Source organism: Python bivittatus, unplaced genomic scaffold (assembly GCF_059951505.1).
Source record: "Python bivittatus isolate LINGU-HERP-01145 unplaced genomic scaffold, Pbiv_v1 ctg000980_np1212, whole genome shotgun sequence".
In the NCBI taxonomy this organism is placed as follows: domain Eukaryota; kingdom Metazoa; phylum Chordata; class Lepidosauria; order Squamata; family Pythonidae; genus Python; species Python bivittatus.
Window position 1 is genome coordinate 51102083 of NW_028277125.1, and position 22382 is coordinate 51124464.

General features: G+C 38.9%; 1 protein-coding gene across 1 annotated transcript; it reads left to right on the forward strand.

Annotated features, from left to right (window-relative positions):
• Positions 1-309: 309 nt before the first annotated feature.
• Positions 310-6179, forward strand: ADRA2A (adrenoceptor alpha 2A). The gene has a single exon (XM_007437375.4). The coding sequence runs from the start codon at positions 1105-1107 to the stop codon at positions 2467-2469; it is 1365 nt and encodes a 454-aa protein (XP_007437437.1). The 5' UTR covers positions 310-1104; the 3' UTR covers positions 2470-6179.
• Positions 6180-22382: the final 16203 nt, after the last annotated feature.

Here is a 22382-nt window from a genome sequence, read left to right on the forward strand (position 1 = left end):
GTGGTGATGCAGCGTCTGTTTACCTACTTGCTCGGACCCCCCCTCCCCTTTTGAACTAACTGGGCCTTGACTTCAACGCCTGCCCTCTGAAAATGCACGGAGTGGAGAGGAGAGGGGCTTGGGAAGTGAGAATGTGTATACCGGGAAGGGGGGTCAGAGAAGTTGCGTGTGTGCAGCTTGAACGTTCAAGCGACGCAGCGGAATGGAGGGAGGCGTGCCGCGTGTGTGTGAGCGAGCCGTTTGAGAAGTTGGCGGGTGGGCGTGTGCACGCAGGACTTGTCTCAGAAGAGAGCGACAGGTGGACGCCGGGCGAGGGGACGCGCGTTTTCGGGAAAGACCGTAGGGAGCCTGGGACGACCGGCTGAAGCGCTCCCCTCCGCCGGAGGAGCTCCGGCAAGGCAGAGGCGGGGAAGAGCGCCGGGGGCTGTCCCCACGTGGCGCTGACGCTGAGCCTCTGAACCGCCGAGCCGATCAGGGGCTATAAAGTGAACCAGGAGCCCGGAAGGCTGAGCTTGAGCGGAGAGCGCTACCTTCTTGGAGGAGGCGAATTTGTATACCGGCCGCGGCAAGAGCAGCGACGCCTGGTTGGCAGCGTGCGGCGGGGACCCTCCGCGAGGCTGGCTCGTGTTTTCCCCCGCGCCTCAGGAATAACAGCGCCATTGTCGCCCCCATGCCGGCTCTGCTCCGCTGGGAGAAACGGGGCTCCCTCTCCGCCGGCTGCCTCCCGGGGAGGTCCCGTCTTCTTCTCCTTTCCGCTCGCGGGGAGAAGGTAAGAAGCAACTTTTGACTCCCGCTCCGTCTGCTGCGAATGGCCTCTTGAGGGGTCCCTCCCGCCTCGGCTGGACTTTTTAGGAAATCTGGGGAGCCAAGGAAGGAAGGAAGGAAGGAGAGACCAGGTCGCCCCGCGGGTCTGCTATGACTGAAACGGAGGCGGGGGGCCTTATGGAAGCTGAGCGAAGCCGCTTCTCCTGCTCCTGATCGGAATCGAGCGTTTCTGTGGCTTCCGGTGCCTGCAGGAAGGATCAGCCCCGCTGGAAACAGGTGCGGGATCTCCTCTTCTTCGCAGGGTGTGTCTTAAGGTCAGTCGATGATCAAGCTGCGTTAATGTTTAAGCTGAAGTGCCCGTACCCAGAACAAGGGGAATTCGCTTCCCTGGCCCACGTGCCCTCTTTTCAGCTGGAGAACAGCTACCTACAGCACATGGATGGCAATGGGAGCTTGAATGGAAGTGATGGCGGGCAGAAAGAGGGCCTTCCTTACCCCTTGCCCACTACCTTAGCCCTCATCTTCCTGGCCACGCTGCTCATGCTCGTCACCATCTTTGGCAACGTATTAGTCATCATTGCTGTCTTCACCAGCCGGGTGCTCAAGGCCCCTCAGAACCTCTTTTTGGTTTCCTTGGCCTCAGCAGACATCCTGGTGGCAACCCTGGTCATCCCCTTTTCTCTTGCCAATGAGGTAATGGCCCAATGGTATTTTGGCAAGGTATGGTGTGAAATCTACCTGGCTTTGGATGTACTCTTCTGCACCTCTTCCATTGTGCATCTCTGTGCCATCAGCTTGGATCGCTACTGGTCCATTACACAGGCCATTGAGTACAACCTCAAGCGCACGCCACGCCGCATCAAAAGCATCATCTTCCTGGTTTGGGTCATCTCAGCTGTCATCTCTTTCCCACCACTCATCTCCATTATGAAGCAGGGTGAACCTGAGAGTCAGCACCATGAACAAGCAGAGTTGAAACCTGAGAACAAGTTGCCCAGCTGCAGTATCAACAAAGAGACCTGGTACATCATCTCTTCCAGCATTGGCTCCTTCTTTGCTCCCTGCCTTATCATGATCCTGGTCTATGTCCGCATCTACCAGATTGCAAAAAGGAGGACTCGTGTGCCTCCCAACAAGCGAAGGGAGACCATGGAGAGGAGACAGAATGGGTTGGCTGACAAAGAGGACATGCCTGCAATAACCAAGCTCAATGGGGAGAAGACAGTGTTGGCAGGAGGAAGCCAGGAAGCAGAAGTCAACGGTATAGACCTGGAGGACACTTCTTCTTCAGAGCACAATGAGACTCCTCAGCCTAGGAAAGCAGAGAGGCTACCCAGAAATAAGGGCAAAGCCAAACTCTGCCAGATTAAGCCTGGGGACAATTTGCCTAGTCGAGTAGAAGAGGATAGGAATGCCAAAGCTTCGCGATGGAGGGGCAGACAGAACCGAGAGAAGCGCTTCACCTTCGTGCTTGCAGTAGTGATTGGAGTTTTTGTTATCTGCTGGTTTCCTTTCTTCTTCACTTACACATTGACTGCTGTTTGTAAGAGCTGCCATGTTCCTGATACCCTCTTCAAATTCTTCTTCTGGTTTGGTTATTGCAATAGTTCTCTGAATCCTGTCATTTACACTATCTTCAACCATGACTTTAGGAGGTCCTTTAAAAAGATTCTCTGCAGAATAGACCGGAAAAGAATTGGGTGAAGCGGGGATCTGTTTGCAAGGCAAGTCTTAGGTTCAGTTCTGGCTGGATATTGGAAGTGGGTGGCACCTTGTCTGATTACTGAGTGTTGACTCTTCAAAGGCTTCAGGTGAGATAAAATGATTAAAATATTAGTGCACAACCAGAACCCAAGTGGATATGTGCCCAGGGATGGATCAAAAGACTTATTTTTAGTGTGTTCTTTCTATATATTTCAGCACATTGAAATGAACAAATGAGGGTGGGAAAGGGAAATGTAAGTCATATCTTTCAGAAGCACTTTCTTTCTATTTTCCCCTCTAATGTCCCTGACGTTGTTACGGTACTGCATCTTTGAGATCTGTGCATCTTTAACTTTTGTAGGAGAAATCAGCTTTAAACTGTTTTAAATATTTCCTGAGGACATTTATTCTATATGAAAAATAAAACAAAGATAACACATTTGAGTGGACCCCTGCTGCCATCTCATCAATTTAAAAATATTATAGTATTAAATTCCAAAATTTCCAATATCGTTCTGGATATTGGGATATAACAACTGGTAACATAAGCTTTGACACAATGGCCAGTGTTCTATTGTACTCACTATCTGTATTTGTTTTTCAAAAAATCATGTTTGTTGTCTTTTTTAATGCAGTATTGTTAAAAGGCTATATCTCTTATTTTGTATCAATTGAGGGAATCAAATATGAAGGATTTCATATTTAGGAAAGGAGCTGTCAAAAAAGACCATGAGCTCCTTTCTAAGACTTCAAAGGGTTAAGATAAAGCATTCCTTCTTTGTGATCCTTGCACTGATATATGTTCAGTGCTAACTTCCTTCCTTCTGTAGCTGTAAATAGATACCATAGATGAAACCGTTTGGTTTTACTTTACAGTGTTATTTGATTTACACTGATTTTTTATCTTTTCATTTGTGCTAGCTCTCCTGTGAAACTCTTTTCATGTACAAGTTCATTTTTACCTAATATAAAACTATACAAATCTCTCATTTTATTCTTCCAACTTGAAAATTGGACTATAGAACTCTTTTGGTTGGTCATAAAGTGAATGTTATACATGGGTATAAAGAAGAAAGAATGAATGGTATAGTTGTAACATGTAAACATTCATGGTGGCATAGGACAAAAATACCTTTGTTAACTATCTTCCTTGTTTGTTTTCCCAGAAACATCTATTGCAAATTAACTTTCTCATCCCATCAAATAAATATACTGAATATTATTAAAAGGGAAGGTATTTTATCATCATTTTAACATCAGAATTTTGTTTTCAGTATTATGACAGCATTTTCATTTAAATTAACAATCTGATCCGAGTACTTTGTAGAGGATGGTGCTGGAAAAGCTCCTCCTTTTAAAGCTGTGAAGTTGATACATTCTTGCTTTATGGCCAAGTTTTTATTTGGATGATAGGGCCTTTTTTTTTTTAAATACCACCCTACCCTGTAGAACACCATGGATGCCCCTATCTTCAGACTTGTATGCCTTCAGTTTATAAGGATACATATCCAATCTCTTAAATAAAAAAATATGAATTTTACACTCCTGTTCAGTCTAGCAAAACTAGAGTGCTAATAGAGGAAAAAGGACATAACTCATTAGCAACAAAAATGTTACTTGTCTAAAAGCTCATTTTTTTAAAAAAAGTTGAAGAGCTCATTACAAATGTTTGCATAAAGTGTTTTTAACCCAGACTTTACAATTTCTTTCTTTTTTTTAAGACCCATTTTCCAATGCAAGGAAATTCCTATTCTTTATATGGAGTTGTTTCTAAAATGCGCATTAGTATCCAAGGGCTCAAACAATGGGGTGTGATGGGGACATGGGAATGAATACACCAGCACACAGTCAAAAATAATGCTGCCGTTATAAGTCTGTTGCAAAGGTATTGCAGTTTAGCAGTATTGAGACCAGTCCTTATATATGAATCAGGCTGCTGGGTCAATATTCAGTTTTTCCTTGCATTCAATTTAAAATGAGAGAGCACTCTGTCACTTTTTCCCTGTTGCAGTAAAACAAGATAATAAATAAATGTGAAAAACCTGTGTGACTTCCCCTATTTGTTATAATTAACATTTGAAATGTCGGAATCTTTATATCCACTGCTTATCAGAAAATCAAGAGAAATAGATAAAAGTTTTACTTTTTGATGGAGGCAATCTGTCTGCATGTGTTGTATCTTGTATGTCCCCAGTTTTATGTTTTTCTGCAGTATTTGGACTGACACTTCCAGAGTTGGTCATGGAAGCTGGGAGTTCCAGGAGAGATAATCTAACACATTTGGGGACACCAGTGTGGGGAAGGCTGCTGTATCTCTAATGCCTTGAAGGAGCAGAACAAGAGATTTCAGTTAGAGACACATTATGTCACCATAGCCCATTTATGTGGCTTTTCAGCCTGACAGATTGGCCCTATGGTTTGTGACAAGGAATTGAACTGCTAAACTAGCTTATGCAGTAATTAGGTTTCAGTGATCCAAAGCAATTCATTTACATAGGAAATTGTGTATCATGTTTTCCAGACCATAATACCTTTCCAATGGTCTCCCCATAATAGGAAGGAGAATCTTTTGAAATGGCTTCCTTATGATATGAAAAGAATAGCTTAAAGCTCAGGCCAGAGGGCGAGGCCAGAATCAATGGATTAAAACTATAAGGAACTAGGTTCAGGTTTGATGTCAGGAGGAACTTCCTCATTATATGAGCAGTCAACCAGTGGAGTAAAATGCCACAGAAAGTGGTAAGATGTAGGGGATAAATAGGATGGCCTTGAAGGGCAAAATGAAGTTCCTCAGATAAATGAAACCTGAGCCCAGGCTAAGAAAGTAATTTGAGAAGATGCCTCAGACAGTCCCCCACCCCAGCTATTTCTCATCAAGATAAAAGAGGGAGGTAGCACATTCAGACTTGAAACATTCTGTTTCTATAGCTATTCTAATAAAAGTAGTTTAGATCTACACGGTGTCTGCTTCTTAGTCTGTTCTACCTGACAGGGCTGACATCAGTTCTTCTTTGCCAAAAGTCTTCAAATGGGTTGGATGGTGTTCTGTCAGAGATGTTCTAGTGGATCATGTACTCAGCAGAGTGTTGGATTAGGTGACCTGCTTAGATGACTCTTTGAACACTTGAGGTTTTATGATAATGCACAAATCCAGAGAAAATGAAATACAGTTAAATCTTATTTAGCCAGCATTGTCAATGAAATTCCTTGTTCACATACTGAGCTCTCAGGCAGAAAAACTGCTTCTCTACTGCCAGCACTGGAGTGACTCTTTCACTCAGATAGATGGTTTCTTTTTCTTTTTCTTTTTTGAAATGAATGAGATTGGCTGTCTCTAGCAACTCAGCAGAGAGAAAACCAGAGAGCCTTCTTATTGTCTGAAAAGTGACTTAAGGTGGAATAAACTGTAAATTTTAGCCAATTGCTCTGGAATAGCACAAAGGAAAAATTAATTGGCTTTGCAAAAACATCTTGGCTTGAGAAATGTGGGCTGAATATTTTTAGGGTTCCGGTATTAAATGTACTGTATGAAACAAGCAAACAAATGCCTTACAATGGAAAAATAAAATGGTTCCTGGAATGTCTTTCTAAATCAAAGTTGTATCTGATATAACAACCCCTGAATACCATGCCATTTGACCTTTTTAAGAAAATGTAACATGTATACAGAAATAGCCATAATGGATTTTTAAATAAATGAATAAAATTGACACCTCTAAAGCATGGTAGATCTTTGTCATCTCTGTTTTCAGTTTCAGGACTTAATCAGCAAATGAGAACTGACCTTTTCAAACACATATTGCCATGGTCCCTTGTATTTAACAATTGTTATGCCACATGTTAAACAGAACAATGGCCTGCTTCATTATGCTCTGAATAATACTCTAAAAAGCTTTTGATATGATTTTGCTTTCTTACCGCAGAGCAAATCTATTCATGTACCTTTTAAGGCCAAGCAAAATTGTGCTTGAGGTTTTTGATATTTTTCCCTTTCCTTCCCAGCCCCCTCTCTTTTTATCATCTCATGAAATACTGTTCTAATCAGGAGTTTACAAACTACTGAAGGACTGCTGACTAATTAGGTCAAGTGAAAACAGAAATTATTGAAGTAAAACAATGCTTGTACCCAGCCAAATGTCTGGTAGTGTTTGGAAAAGGTAGAACAGATTAGTAATTTCAGTTAGCCACCTCCAAGATTGGGGCTTAGTTTGGTATGAAGAATTAGCCCAAGAACATTTCATTTGCATGATAATGGATAACAAAATAATCTCTGTAGCACTAGCTAACCTTATTTTTTTTTAACTATTTGGATTCCTACTTTATATATCTTCCATTTTTGCTTTAGTGTATAACGGCAGTAATTGTTACAATCTCTACTATATGATGTCCATTCCCTGTAGTCCCTTGATGCTACTGTTTTACTGATACTAAACTAATACTTGATTTCTTAATAGAGACTTTAGATTTGATTCATTAACTGCTGGAAAATGATAGTTATGTGAAGGGAGCTAGGGAATGTATGTCCTTAAATCATAATTCCTAATTTACTCATTTATTTGAAACATTTTTACTCTGCTATTCAGCTGGAAAAGGCTAACAGAACAGTTTACAAAGGTCAATTAAAGAAATCTTGGTTTCAGGCTGGCAGTCTAAAAGTCACCATGCAAAATGAAAAGCCTTGAGAGGACAAGAGGAAAAAGCTATCTCTATTTTAATTATAAAAGGCATAAAATGATCAACTGGAATAAAAACAGTTCAGGGAAAATAGGAGCAAAGTACTGTTGCTGTTGGAGAAAAATCTGTAGTAAGGAACTTCTGAATTTATTTCTCTCCTGTTTACAGCTTACAAGTTTTTGTCCCTTCTCACATGGCCCAAGCTGAGGTTCGTTCTCTACTCAAGCAAGACATAGAGTCCTTCAGTCTCCAAACACTTTATTACAGGTCAAGCACCCGTGCACATGTTCAGTAACACTCCATGGGCAAGGCCCCGAAACAAAGAAAACAGGATGCATTTATAATCAAGCAACAAGGAACTACAGGATCATGACCAGGATCTAACCAACTACAAGACGTGGTTGGTTAGAAATTAATTATCAAAAGGCAAAAGATTAAAATGGACTCCTATGCTATGTTGCCCCTGTTAAATGTCATACTGCAACTTCAGCTAACTAGTTATCTGACCAACTTCCTCTTGAAACCTAACGACTACTACTGAGTAGAAGCTATGCTAAAAGTTGGCTAGTTAATGGTGACTATCCTTAAAACTCTGGCTATGCTCAGGAGCCCTATGCTAAAACAATTATTAGTACTCAGATTGCTTAAATTCTTCCATGCTACTCTCAGTTGAGCTGATGGATTCTCTTCCCTCACTGAGTGCACTCCAAGAGTTGTGACTGGTAAATCAGTTTAAAACCACATACACAGTTGTGGTATAATTATCCTAAAGCTCTGCCAGTGAATCTCAGCAAGAAGATTCAGAAGATATTTCTGCCACCCATAAAATAAAAACTACTTGCCAAATTGCTGTACCCAAGAACAATGCCAGCAGCTGTAATGTACACGTACTACAACCCTGAATAATCAAAGATTTATGCACTGAGCCCCATGCTCTGGATTCAGCAGACTCCATCAAGCTAAAACCCACTTAAATCATTGGAATGACTTTATAACTGAGTCTGGAACCCAGCCTTTGTGTTCTAAGCATGTGTAGCCGTAGGGGTAGGAACATATGCCTAGATTTGCACTGCTATCGTAGACTGTGGGTTTGTAAGACTATAAAAATCCACTGAAAGCAATGAGACCCACTTCCACTTTGTAGAAGGATGGCCAGCTCACCCCAATGTTTGTTTATATCTTTAGGAAGGGTTGGAGGGAATCAGGGGCTGCAAATCTGCACCTCAATCTTCTGGAGGCCATCTGGTGAGCTAATTATGTCACCAGAAGAGGTGGGGTTGAATTTTTTTGGCCCATATTTTGGAATCTTTTCCAAGGTTCTGTAGGTGGTAATGCCAGTACTATTCCCACCCATAAAAGCCCCCCAAATCTCCAAAAATGACCAAAATCAGCTTGAATAACTGATTTTGGGCTATCTGAGGGGGAGAGGCCTCCCAAAGGCCTATGTCTCATTCCCACCTACACTGCTGAAACTTGATTGCCAAAATTTGTCAGTGCGATCTCAGGGTAGTGCTAAATGGAATAGAATTTGGGGGCTTTAAGTATGGTTAAATCAGATTCAGAGTAACTTTGAAGCAAATGAAAACAATTGTGTTAATAAGTTACTCCAAACAGCGGTAGAAGCAGCATTCATAAAATTGTCTCAGCAATCATCAGATTAAAAAAAAAAAAAACTGCTCTGGAAGGGGGAAAATTTAACCAACTCAAACATGTAAGGAAAGGATGAATGGGGAGAGTAAACAATCCTCTACTCCAGTCCTACTCCAATCTGCAGGTTTCACAGCTCAAAAGATCCTCTCCTTTTTTTCAGAGAGGGGAGGAAACCTAAAGAGCCAAAAAAACATTATTATAACTGAGTCCCAATGTGTTTCGAGGGGATACGTCATTGACAGGGAAATAGTATAAACAGATTGCAAAGGATGGAAGTGCTGAAATTAGGTTTCAGGCTCAGTCATGGTAAAGTCTCTCTCACACCATTTTTCCTCTTTCTCAATCTGATTGGTTGGTGTAATTTTTCTATCTCATCTCTCTCTGCTTTGTTTCACCAACTTTACTTGTGCTGGCAAAGATTTCAAGCAGGAACATATGGAAACAGACATTTTTTAAGTAGTTGTAGGCCATTTAGAAATTGAAAGGATGAAGCCAGCATGCTGTACTGAGATCTGAAACCACCAGAGCAATTTTGTCTTAAATTGCCAGACATTAGTCTGACTGCAGAATTCAGCAGTTTAGTGTTTTTGGACAGTCACTGTGTGTGCTGAATTATGTTACCATGAGAGCCAACCACATGCTTGAGGGACTGGTGTGTCTGCTATGATTTGTAAGTTTTCACCTACCAACATGTAACATAGTGAAGAATCTGGCAGTTTGTTCATGGCAAACTGGATAAGCTTGGCTGGCAGTTGGGAGAATGAGAAGGGTCCTAAGAAAAATCTATTGTTTTTCTTGTTCATTCATCTTTTGGAAAGTTCAAAGTCCCTGCAGGTATTTCTTTATTGCAGCCAGCAACCTGGTATGATTCTCAGTTACTGTTTTGTTTAGTTTTCTACTTAGCCTCTTACCCATACACTTAATATTTTTCTGGATTAAAGTAGAAATTTTCCTTCCTTCCTTCCTTCCTTCCTTCCTTCCTTCCTTCCTTCCTTCCTTCCTTCCTTCCTTCCTTCCTTCCTTCCTTCCTTCCTTCCTTCCTTCGACAAACATCAAAGTGTAGGCGGTTGATGTGGGAAAATCTTGCTTCCTCCTTAACTGCATTAACATGAAATTGAATCTCAGCAGTATATGCCGATAGGCCAGCCAAACATGTCATTGAGACTTCACGGGTTTGTTCACTCAGAGTGTTCCCTCCAGGTAGCCTTGAGACACTGCTTGCACAAACATTTCAGCTCCATGTGAGTTTAAGGATTATTGGATTTTATCTGATTCTCCCTGGGACAGTTTGTTTATTCTTAATTGTATGCTACTTAGATCCAGGAATGTGAAAAGCTACTAACTAAGCAATGATAATGCTTTCCATTCTCATCACTACACGGAGGAGGAGGATTTTTTAGCAATAGATACCCATTTTTAAGCCAAAGAAGCTGCCCAAAACCTAAAATACTATGTACAAAACAAACAAACAAAAAAAGACTAGTAGGTACAAAACCACTGAAAAGTACAGCAGGAAATCATGGTATACTGGAACCATCACCTGAGGCATCAAGCAAAATTTTTTTAAAAAATTATTTGGCACTAATAACTAGAGCATTGGGGGAGATCTTAATATTATTTGCTATAAAATCAATACAAGTATGGGGCTACGGAGAGCAGTGTGGCAGACCTGGCGTAGAAGTCAACTTTATACATAAGGGCCCCATGATTTGCAGAGCTGGAGTGAAGTACTCTAGTTGCCCTCTCCTGAGCAGCCCTGCCTATAACTTAACTATAAGTGCTAGGGAAGCAACACGAAGTTACAACCAAAAGCCCCCCCCCCCCGACACCATCCACCTATCCCCTAAACAGCCACAGGTATACTGCCTGGGGATGACAGGACTCTCAGGACTCCAGGACACAATTTCTGGATGATGACTTGGCGTGAAGCTCTGATTGGTGGAGTTCAAAGTTCTAATAAAAGGCACTAGTTTAATACATAAGCTATAAATTCATCAGTTCCTGCAATAAGAATTTGCCTCTATACCTTAAGCCACCAGATTTGGTTTGGTTCTAACTGATCATAGCTAGGATTCCAGCAAAAAACAAACAAAACAAAATCTAACACATTCTGCAAGTCTGTAGCTTTCCACCCATCATAGAAGAGAGAAGAAAAGAGGTTTCTCCTTGTTAAGAGGATGTGAACAATTTCTACATGTTGAAATATTTATAAGTTGCTCCTAGAACATTTGATAGATTGGCCCTGCTGGGAAGCAGATCAGAGCTCACCTTTTCTTTTTTAATACACCTTTCAGTACATACATTTTTTCATACATTCATTTATCTGTCAGCCTGTTGATAAACTAAGAGTGGGATTTGCTGGCTAGATTTCTACTGTACAGATAGAGCATATCACAAAATAACACTGTTTATATAATTTATATGGTTGCCCCTCTCATTTCCATAATTATGAGTGGCTAACTATAAATTAAAACAATAACAATAACACTCTCAAATTTAGAAAAATAGTCACCATAATAACATTAATAAATGTAGCCAAAGACCTTAAAAATATATATTCAACTGCCGTACAACCATATAGCCAGACCTGAGAGAATAGCCAAGTTTTAAAGCTGTTTGGAATTCCAACAGGAAGGGGACATCCAAATCTCAGGGGAATGGTGTTCCATACACCAGGTGCTGTGACAGAGAAGCAAAATAACAGTATCTTCCTGAAAAGAGAACGTTAGCAACTCTCCATCTGGTGTTAGCTCTTCAAAGTAGATCAGACTAAGAATTCAATGTCATGTAGGTCAGTATTACTTTTATCGTAAATCCATAGTAACAGAATCTTGGAAGTCTGAATGCACTTCTCCCCTCCCTCCCTTTATCTTTGTGAGACTAGGGTGGACCTTGTCTGAGATGTTCGTTCAGGTTACATCTTGCCCCTGACTCAATACTCTTTTATCTGGCCATTGTCTTGATGGCAGCTCTTCCTCCTGTCCCTCAAGGCCATTTTCTCTGCCATCTATACCTGGACAGTCTGGGACTGGTAACAGCAATTGCTCCTGCCTGCCTTTCCCATTTTTACCAAAGAACTCTTGGAAAAATCTTCTTCTTCCTGGACTGGTGACAGAGAGACATACCATGCTGATTCTTGCCAACATTCTGCAAATCAGTTTTAACAGAGGTTAATCTCACTGGCAACATTCACAGTTTGATTGCTGTCCCAAAAAAATAAAGTAGCCTATTCATCTTGGTTATAGGAGAAAGGTAGGTATCTTTGGAATCCTGAATTTCTACCTGGAACTAGAATAATGGCCAAAGATGTTGATGAGAGATTTGAATCAACTGGCAGTGAACATCTAGGGTGGATATAATACATTTCTCAACCAAAGTGATAAAATTTGGTATTTTCCATTGAAATTGATATGATTTCTGATGGATGCTGACAACCTGCTTTCTGTGACTTGCTGTGTCAGTTATTCTGCACAGCTCTTGCCATTGTTGCAGATTACAAGGATCTCTTGCTAATAAAATCACATAATTAATGGAGACTAGTCTACTCAGCATCCAATAGGAAAGGTTAATAACATATTTGTGAGATTCTTTTAGAGGACACAAGTGTATTCAGCTTTAGATAGGCCTTATTACTTGTAGCAGATATGATACGTAATTTAAGGATATGAATCTGGTTATAGATAAAATGTTCTTTGTGTAACAACTGAACAGTCAAAACTAGTACTTTAATTGCTGAGAAATACTTTTTCCGTTTGCTTATTGCTTGAGGAATGCTTTAAGGATTTGCTAGAGCTTGAGCTGGAGCATGTGAACAATGGAAGGTTCTGCTATTTTGAATGGAATATTCCATCAATTCTTTTCTAGGAGATCAGCTTGTTGTAAGCAGTAAGGATAAGTACACTGCTTTTCTTTCTGGGAAAAAAATATCTCTCCAACTATAAGAGGGAATAAATTTAGGACAGTGATTTAACTGGCCTAAATTAAATCAGAAAAACAGACTCAATCTAACTCTTAACATCCTTTAGAAATGAACAAACAGCACTGCGATCATCTCCCAACTCTTGGAGTGTTTTTCAGACATTCAGGATATCTACTCAGAGTGCCTGATCTCATCTGCTACACTGGCTCTCACCTTCCATATCAAGCAAAAGCCAATTCACTGAAAAGGAGGTAAGGGAGCTTCTCCTTCTAAGCCTGAACTAAGTAAAGATGCTACCAGTGCAGTGATTTTTGGCAGCATTTCTTTTTCTTACTGATGATAATGAGGACTGGTATGTTCTGTTGCATTTGTTTAAGCCTCAGGGCCAAAGAAGAATATCTAATGGTTTGGGTGATACCTTTGTTAATCCTCTCACTCCCAGCATTCCTAAATAGCTTCGCATCTGGCACAACCAAGAGAGGCTTCAAACGTCTGTATAATTCTGAACATCACAGATTGCTCAGGCACCAGCTGGAGATGCTTCGAGGCATGAGTAAAGTACAAGGCAGATCAGACTTAGATTCATACGTACATGTAGAATCTCTTTGCTCCTTGAAACTACAAGCCCTGAATGTTAATCTGGCTCCTTGAAATAATCCCTCTAAGCAGTGCATTCGATTTCATAAATTTATATTTATGCTGTGCATTCTATGTTACCTGAAAGACCCTGAAATTCTCCAGCTGCATGGTTTTTAAATATTTAAGTTAGCAAAATGATTCCAACATGCTCAGAATCTGCAAAAAACCCAAACCAAAACAAACCAAACCAAACCAAAACCAAAACAAACAAACCCCAACAGCCCATAATTCAATAATTTCAATACATTCAAATATCCATATGTAAACTAAGACATACTGAGTCGGACAGGAAAATATACCAGTGTTTGTGGTTATTAATATTATAGAGTGTCTTGTGTGTTTGTATGCATGTATGTGTGTTTATGTGTGTGTGTGTTTGTATTATATATATATACAGTATGTGAGTCTCTTCCTCTCTCTCTCTGTATATGTATGTGTTTGTCTATATATGTATGTGGGGTGTGGGATTTTCATCATGGTTTCACCCTCAGTTGATTATTAAAACTGAGAACTTTTTGCATTTGTAGTGATAATTGTAATATTTTCATGGACTCCAAAAAGCTCTCAGTGTTATTCTTTGCAATGTTATGTTAGACAATATAAAGCTTTCTGGTGCATTCATTATTCAGGCTAGGCATGTTTAATAGAAAGTATATTTGGTTATCAAGCTTTCTGGCAGACAGTTCAATTGCATAGAAGGAGATAAGGAGTCTCTTCTTCATAAATTACACATATTTCTTATAAATGTTGCAGTTCTGTCCCCTTAAGTCATAAGAGCCCAGCATCACTTTTAGAATGTAGAGGAGGCAGATCTAAAACAAGCAAACAAATCAGTTGGGCTCTCACATGGTGTGGTAAATGTTTCAATTCTTATCAAAAGGATTTTTGGATTTTTTGAGGCTGAGGGGAGGGAAGAACTGAAATTATTTATTTTATCTGAATTTACAGGCTCCAAGAATGAAACCCATAGATACAAGACAAGCCATGTAGCTTCATATCTTCTTCTGTCTTTGTCTTCTTATTCTGGTGGCTTCCAAGAAAGGGAGACAAGTGTATTTTTTATGTGTTTGCCCTCCAACTTAATATCTCAATTACTAAGATCTTCACCAGATTTCTTTATTACCATTTAAGTTTCATAGTTCAGTTGAAAAACAAGCCACAGTAAATTTATGTATATATTTATTTAGCAGATTAGTCCATCTCACTAAAGTGACTCTGGGTGGCGTTCAACCAACAAACAATTAAAAACAAATATAACAACCATTAAGAAACAATTAAACATAAATAAAAACCAAGATTAAGAGAGAATAACAATATCCTAAGCACAGTGCAGCCATCTCACAGGCTCCCCATGGGTTGTTGGAAAAATGTTTTAAGAGCTTTTTGGAAGGCTAATAGGGATGAGACTAACCTCACCTCAAGGGGATAATGTTCCAGCGGGTGAGACCCACAGAAGAAAAGGCATGACTCCTGGGTCCCATCAGATGGAATTCTTTAGTGGATGGAACCCATAACATACCTGTTAGACCTGAGGGGATGGGTAGATGTAATTGGGAAGAGATGGTTCCCTCAGATAACCTGGTCCCATGTCATGTAGGGCTTTAAAGGTCAAAACCAGCACCTTGAATTGCACCTGGAAGCAGACTGGTACCCTATACAGCTCATGGAGCAGAGGTATCCTAGGGGCACACATACCTCCCCGTGCAGCTGCACTCTGCACCAGTTAAAGCCTCCAGATGCTCTTCAAATGTGAAAAGGTGTGTTGGAGACTGGTGTGTTGGAGACTGGATATGCTGGAGCAGCAATAAAATATTGGTGTGTTTCTATTTTCTCCTCCACTTGTTTTAGCATTCATGTGCAGCCTGAGGAGGAAATGTGTAGCTTTAAAAATGTTGTTCAAAGAACATATCAGTGAAATTCCAATGGGTGGAATATTTTTAATTTAGTTATGACTAGCAAATAAGTGAGTATTCAATCATACCTCCATCAATCTGCAGCTTCCCTTACTTCTCAAGGTTAAGTTCTATAGAATCTTATCTTGAGGAATGTCCTCTCATGGTGCTTTTTCAAATCAGCAATCATGAACATCAGGGAAGCCTGCAAAGGGAGGGGAGACATGTGTATCTGCAAACAACAGCAACCTCTTCCACTTTGTAAGACTCAACTAATCCTTAAAACACTACCCCATTCTGCATATGAGAAAGAAAAACAGAAGCTTCTTTTGCAAGACAAACAGTCTTTCAAGAACTTGGAGGATAGATTTGATACAGTACTAATTAAGCCCTGCTAGTTTTCCAACTTGCTTTTAAAATAGTGTAAGAAAATAATAATGCAGCCATGATTGTAACTCTTTTTGGTTTAGTCTATAACAATGGGTTTAACTGGCTGTTTAGATTTTGGTCTATACAATGGATTGGGATGTGCAACCACTGATACGACAGCCAGGGAGACTTGTGCAAACAGCAAGGTAGCCTTCCACCTCCTATATATGAAATGCATTGTTCCCTTTCTTCAGGTTATTTGCACTGGGCTGTTATGGTTAATTTGGAATGTTGCCTATGCAACATTTTTGTATAAAATCAGGCCCTGCAATTGCATTTATATTTATTGTTTTCAGGCCAGTGATCACAAGGATACATCAATGAGTAGGAACAATAGTTTCCATTGTCCCAATATGCTCCAATATTGACATTCAGATCAGAGCTACAGATAAAGATTTTATGTTCTTGGAAACTGTATTCACTCTAATTTTTTAAAAATCTTTTTAGATATGTATTTATTTAATCTATGTTTTTTAAAAAAAACATTTATTTATTTTAAAAGGAAAAGAAGAGAAAGAAGAAACATAGAAATTACAAAATACAGGTATTACATGGAAAAAATTGCAGAGTAATTAAAAGAAAAGACCATTCAGTTAGAAGAAAAAGTTCAGTTTTATCCTTACATATCACCTAGAATTAAAACAAATATAAGGATAGTTTCAGTAGCATTTTCAAAATTGTAATATTTAATGATTATTGAAATCAAATTTTAGATTAGCTAAGCAATCTATATAATAAAAATAAGCAATCATAGTTAAAGAGTTTAGAACCTTTATTTTAAGAGAAACCAAACCTTGGATGTGGGAGTATCATATATAAAACCTTCAGTATATTTGGTAAGTACTTAATACTTACCAACTTAAATAACTGGTAGAAAAATGAAACTCAACATTTATGACTTGTTTCATCCTGTAGTAGATTATCTTTAGAACAGTTGACATTGCCACCAGATAGGTAAAACATTCTAGCTTGATTTTTACATTTCCAACAATTTTTTGAATACATATTTTCCATTTTATCAATGGGGTAATGTATTCATCAGAAGAACATCTTGTACCAATTTTCTTTTAGTGTATTTTTTGCAGTGAATCTGATGTTTGACTTCCATCAATACTCCCGTTGTTGCATATCAGTTGTTGTCTTTACGTTATTTATCTCTTTGATCATGCAATCTTTAACTTGTTGGTCTCTGAATCATATTTCAGTAGCAACTTATGTATAATCCATAGTAGGTGTTCCATATTTTGTGTTATAAGTGTTTCAAATGGAGTGAACGCTCTGAGCATACCACCTTTTCATTTCTCCTGAACTATACTGATTATTTGGTGACATTAAAACTACAAACGCAATTCTGACTATTCTAAGAAGAGCATCTTGAATGATTTATCTTTGTTTTGTTAATAGTTTAGCCTTGCAGGTTGTAGCATATTCTTCCTAAAAATATTAATATTGAAGCTACTGAAGCCAGAGGAGATAAGTCTAGATGTATTCTTTTTTGTATTTATCCCATACTTTTAATACGTTATTTCTAGTACAGTGATTTCTTGTAGTGCTTTTATATCAGTCCAAATCTATTTATAGTAGATAGAGTTCTATGAGTCCTGCTCTGAAATTATATTTAATCTAGGGTGGCAGGCATTGTGACATCAATCTGAAAATAAGGTAGCCTTGGGCTTAAAAGTGGCTAATATGCAAGAAAGAGAAGAAGGAGAAGTTAATCTTTTGGATATTATATACATAGAGATTTGGTAGCTGTTAGAGTCAGGCTAAATTCTAGCAAAATGGAGTGGCTGTGAATTTGATGGCCAACTGAGTCAAGGGAGGGTACATTGTTAGTTCTCATGGGGATCATGCTCCATTGAACAGAAGTGACTTACAACTTGAGTGTCTTTCTGGTCTCAGAGCTCTTGCTTGAACTGGTATGGCCAGGAGGGCCTTTGTACATCTTCTGCCCAGTTGTGACTAATACTGGATCAGGAGGCATTGACATGGTCACTCATGATTTTATCATCTTGTATTTGAACTATTACAACATATTCTACATGGGGCCATCCTAGAAGACTAACTGGGAGCTTCAGATGGTTTATCCTGTGATGGCCTAAGATGGACCAAGATTCAATACAGCAGCTGCATTGGTTGCCAGTTAGTTTCTAGATGCAAGTCAAGATGCTGGTTATCACATTTAAAGCCCTAGGAGGCCCAGGGTTGGAACAGCATGGAAACTGTAGTAAATGATATAACAAATAATTTTGGCAAAATGTGTTAATATTTAATTACATTGTTAATGTGCTCCTAGAAAGCTGCCTTTCTCGGAAGTCATACCATTGGCTCATACCAAAATCTAGCTTAGTATCATCAATAGAGACTAGCAGCAGCTCCAGTGATACCTGGAGATGTTGGAATCTGGGATTTTCTACATGCAAAGAACACACACTCCTACATAGTATGCTGCCCTATCTATCACCCACCAACCCACCATCCACCCTCCTCCCTCCCTCCTCCCTCCCTCTCTCCCTCTAATTTATATGCTGTTCAACAATGTTAAAAATGCTAAACAAAACAAAACAACAACACCCCCTTAAAATAAAAACCATACTAAACAGTAGCAATAGCAAAACAATACAACAGTGGTCAGAAGAATAGCCACAACATCCAAATACATAGCAGGAGGATCTCCCTCATCATCAACCTATTCCCAAGGTTATCTGGAAAAGCCAGTTTTTAGCTTTCCAAAGCAAGCTAGGGTGGGAATCAATCTATTCTTGGGAGAAATGGTATTCTGAAAAACAGTAAAAAGGTCTTTTTGGCTCCACGTGTGATAGACCTTGAACAGATTAAGATTAAGGGGTTATGTGATGAGGAATTTTGAGTATTTGAATAGTTGTCATGCAGAAGATGGAGCAGAGTTATTTTCTTTTGCTCCAGAAAGCAGGAGTAGAATCATTGGCTGGGAACTTTAGAGAAACAAATTTTAGCCTAACAGTATGAGACGCTTTTTAACATATGTTAACAGGTGCACCAGAAGTGACTTCACTCACTTTTTGTTTCCACTACTCAAAATATTCAGTTGAGTTCTAAACATTCATGGCGGACACTTTTCACATTAGAAATGGTTGACATAGAAGTTTATTTTGCATTCATGTATGCCAATATAGCTATTTCTAAAAAAAAAAATGTTTTTGTGTGTGTATATACTAGTTAGAATGAAAACCAAAAGTGATTCTGCACAAATGTACGTTTGGCTTTGCTGAAATATAGATTATTGTCTTTATCTGAGAGAAAAGACCAATTAAGTGATAAAATTATTATAATTTACAGACGTGCCTCAAATATGTTAGATACTGTGGATGAATAATGAATAATAAAATATCATATATAAACTATTACAAGTATTCTATAATAGTAGAGCCAGTTTGGTGTAGTGGTTAAGGCACCAGACCAGAAGCCAGAAGACTGAGAGTTCTAGTCCCACATTAGGCACAAAGCGTGCACACACACACACACACACACAAATTGTGTGTGTGTATGTGTTCATTATAAATAACAACATAATATAAAAATATAATGAACAATAAAACCTTCAAATGCAAATTCAAGAAATAAGCATTGTGGAAGTAAAGATACTTATTAGGCTTGAGAGCAAACTACACTTTGCACCACAACTGTCTGTATGCAATCATTATGGCCCCTTCTTTTATAAAAAGAAATAATAAAGGGAGATAATAGGATGCTTAACTCCTTCCCTAAAGCAGGAATGGTAAGTTAGGGCCTCCTTGAAGTGCCCAAGAAACCCTCTTAGGAGCCTTAGAGTGAACTCACCAAAAATGTCCATTTTGGGGTGGACGTTGGTTAGCAGAAGACATGTTCCTTGAAATCCTCCTGTAGGTTTACAATGTCATTTTCTGTCCTTTCCCCCACACTGAAGGCCATGAAAAAGTTCAATAGCACTAGAAATACCCCATCTTTATCCCAGTTCCTTTTAAGCCTACCAGTGTCTCTGTCTGAGACTACAAGTAGTCTTCTTAGTGACCACAATTGAGACCGGCAACTTGGTCACTGAGCAAAGCAGTTGCTAAGTGAAACTGTGACTGTGCTTATGCTCTTACTTCAGCTTTCCTTTGCTTTACAGACTTGCAAAGATCATAAATGTGAGGACTGGTGAGAAAGTTACTTTTTCATCACTGTTGTAACTGCAAATGGTAGATTAATGAGGCAGTTGCTAAATGAGGACTACCTGTACTTTGAAAAGTCATCTCTCTGTGTGTTTGTGGTCTGAGTGTAAGGATAGAATCCTGCATAAATATTCCTTTCTCAAAATCTCATGTCTCATTGCTGCTTTGCAAAGGAAAATGGCTCCTGTGGCTGGCCTTTGAAGCCTTTCTCTTATGGCAGCAGTGGGCAACCTTGGACACTCTATTTGCTGCTGAAGTTCAACTTATCTTTAGCTTGCATAGGCTGAATGTGATGGATGATAGGTATTTATTTATGCAATGTATATGTTGTTTAATTTTGACAAAGACTCTGAACAATTCACCATACAAAATTAAAATGAAGAGGATTAGAGGAAAGTGTGGATAGTAAATTATATGGTTTCCTTGAATAAGCTCAACTTATTCCAGTATTGGAAGCCTTTCTTAATAATTTAGGCAATTGTTTCCTTCTATTCACTGAGGCTCTGCTCATGAAGAATTGTGCAGATTTATAATTAGTTCAATCAGTGATACAATTATGTACTTTGATACTACTAATAGTTGTATTATTTCTCAATATTCTCACAGCATTTCTGACTTTTATTTATTTGTCCAATTTGGAAGGCTGCCCATCTCCATAAAAGGCTCTGGGTGTTGTACAACAATAAAAACTGTGAGAACAATAAAACAAAGGAAAAAAACTATGTCAAGAAGAGAAAACATTAACATTTAAAATCCTGTAAGATGCTCACCACCCACTGTAACTCAAGGTCTGTGGAAATAAGCTAGGTTTTCAAAGACTTTTTGAACACAGTCAGTGTGGGGGCCATATGCATCCCTGGTGGGATACTATTCCAGAGGGCAGGCCCTGTGACAGAGAAGGCCCGCTTCCTGGGTTCTGGCAGATGATATTGTTTGATTGATGGGACCTAGAGCATGCCAACTCTGTCTGATTATACATTGTTTATAGAGTTCATTTCAATTCCACTCTTCACCACATCACTATTCTTCCCATACAAATCTCTAAAACATTCCTTCCAGCAGTACTTCAATTCAGTTTCATTCTGATTCATTTCATTGCTTTTATTTTTAATTCCATTTCCTCTGCTGTAGTCTTATTTTCACCCATTTTCAGAATATTTGTTATTTCCATCAGAGTAGCTCTGCATTTTCTCTATCTTTTTTCATCTTAACAGTTTCTTGCTCTGTTTGAGTACTTTCCCTGCAACTTTCATTTTCCTTCTATACACATTGTATATTCAGTTTTGTTCATCCTCATCTTCTGCAGCAATAATTTTCCTATGTGTATTTTTCTCAACCTCATCTCTTTCAATTTATCATAGCACCAAGCATCCTTTTTCATATTCCCCATTAGCATAACTCCACACACTTCTATATTGCTCAGTAACATAATTCTTTTCACTCTCTTTCAATTAGTTTTCACACCTTTTTTAAAAACAACTATTTTCCACTGATTCTGTTTGGAAGATGAATGTATCTTCTATTACTTTTTCATCCTTTCTGTTCTTGCAGTCATTCTAATTTCACTCTTGTTTCTTTCACTTTCCTTTTTTTTATGTCCATTTTTGCCCAATATTGAGAAGCTTCAATCACCCCAATATCTTTTACTAATTCTCTCACCCTTCCATCATAAACAAGTAAATCAATCTTACTTTTAGATTTATATTTTTCCCTTAGATTTATGTTTAAACCATGTATTCAAAACAGGTATTTTTTAAAGCAAATGTTCACCAATCACCATTCCTATTTATTCTTGGGTTGCAAATGGCTCAAACATTTCTCTGTACTGTACTCTCTTGCCTTTGTCTTACCCATTCATTCATGTACCTAATAGAATAATTTTACCATTGGATCACATTCATTTAGAATCTTGCACCATTTTTCCAAAATTAATCCCTGGTTCTTCCATTATCATCATTTCACTGGATCATAACATGCAATTATCACCAGTTTATGGATTCATAGTTTCATGTGTACCCATGACAACCTATATGACAGTAGTCCAGATTTTCTGACAGAGTTGTTATCTATTTCTTTATTCATTGTTCACATTTGTATAGCCACCCATCTCAGATGTTACTTTCATTCATTATTAAACCCATTCCTTCATTTTCCTGCATGGATTTGTAAACTCCCCTCTATAAGATCAGACCATTTCATTCAGAGGCATCCTTCCCTTCGTTTCATAAGCATACAACATAGCTATTGTTGTTTCTCTCATTTCATTTGTTTATTCATGCCCTTTACCATTCACTCCTCTTGTATTCCAAGTAGCAATCTTCCTTTTGCAATATTGATCCAAGATTGGCCTATAAATATTGACTTCCACTACCAATCCTGGCTTTGATTAATCAAGGCTTTCACATAATACCTTGTAGTAAGATACAGAAGGTGTAGTCTAGATTACCAGTCATAGTTGCATCTGTGCCATATATAGCATTTCCTGCTAACTGTAAGGACAGTACTGGTCAGTTCTGCCACATTGCGGCCTGTAGATCA

Bases quoted from the DNA above. Each gene is read 5' to 3' on its own strand.
- ADRA2A (XM_007437375.4), top strand. From the start codon at position 1,105: ATGTTTAAGCTGAAGTGCCCGTACCCAGAACAAGGGGAATTCGCTTCC.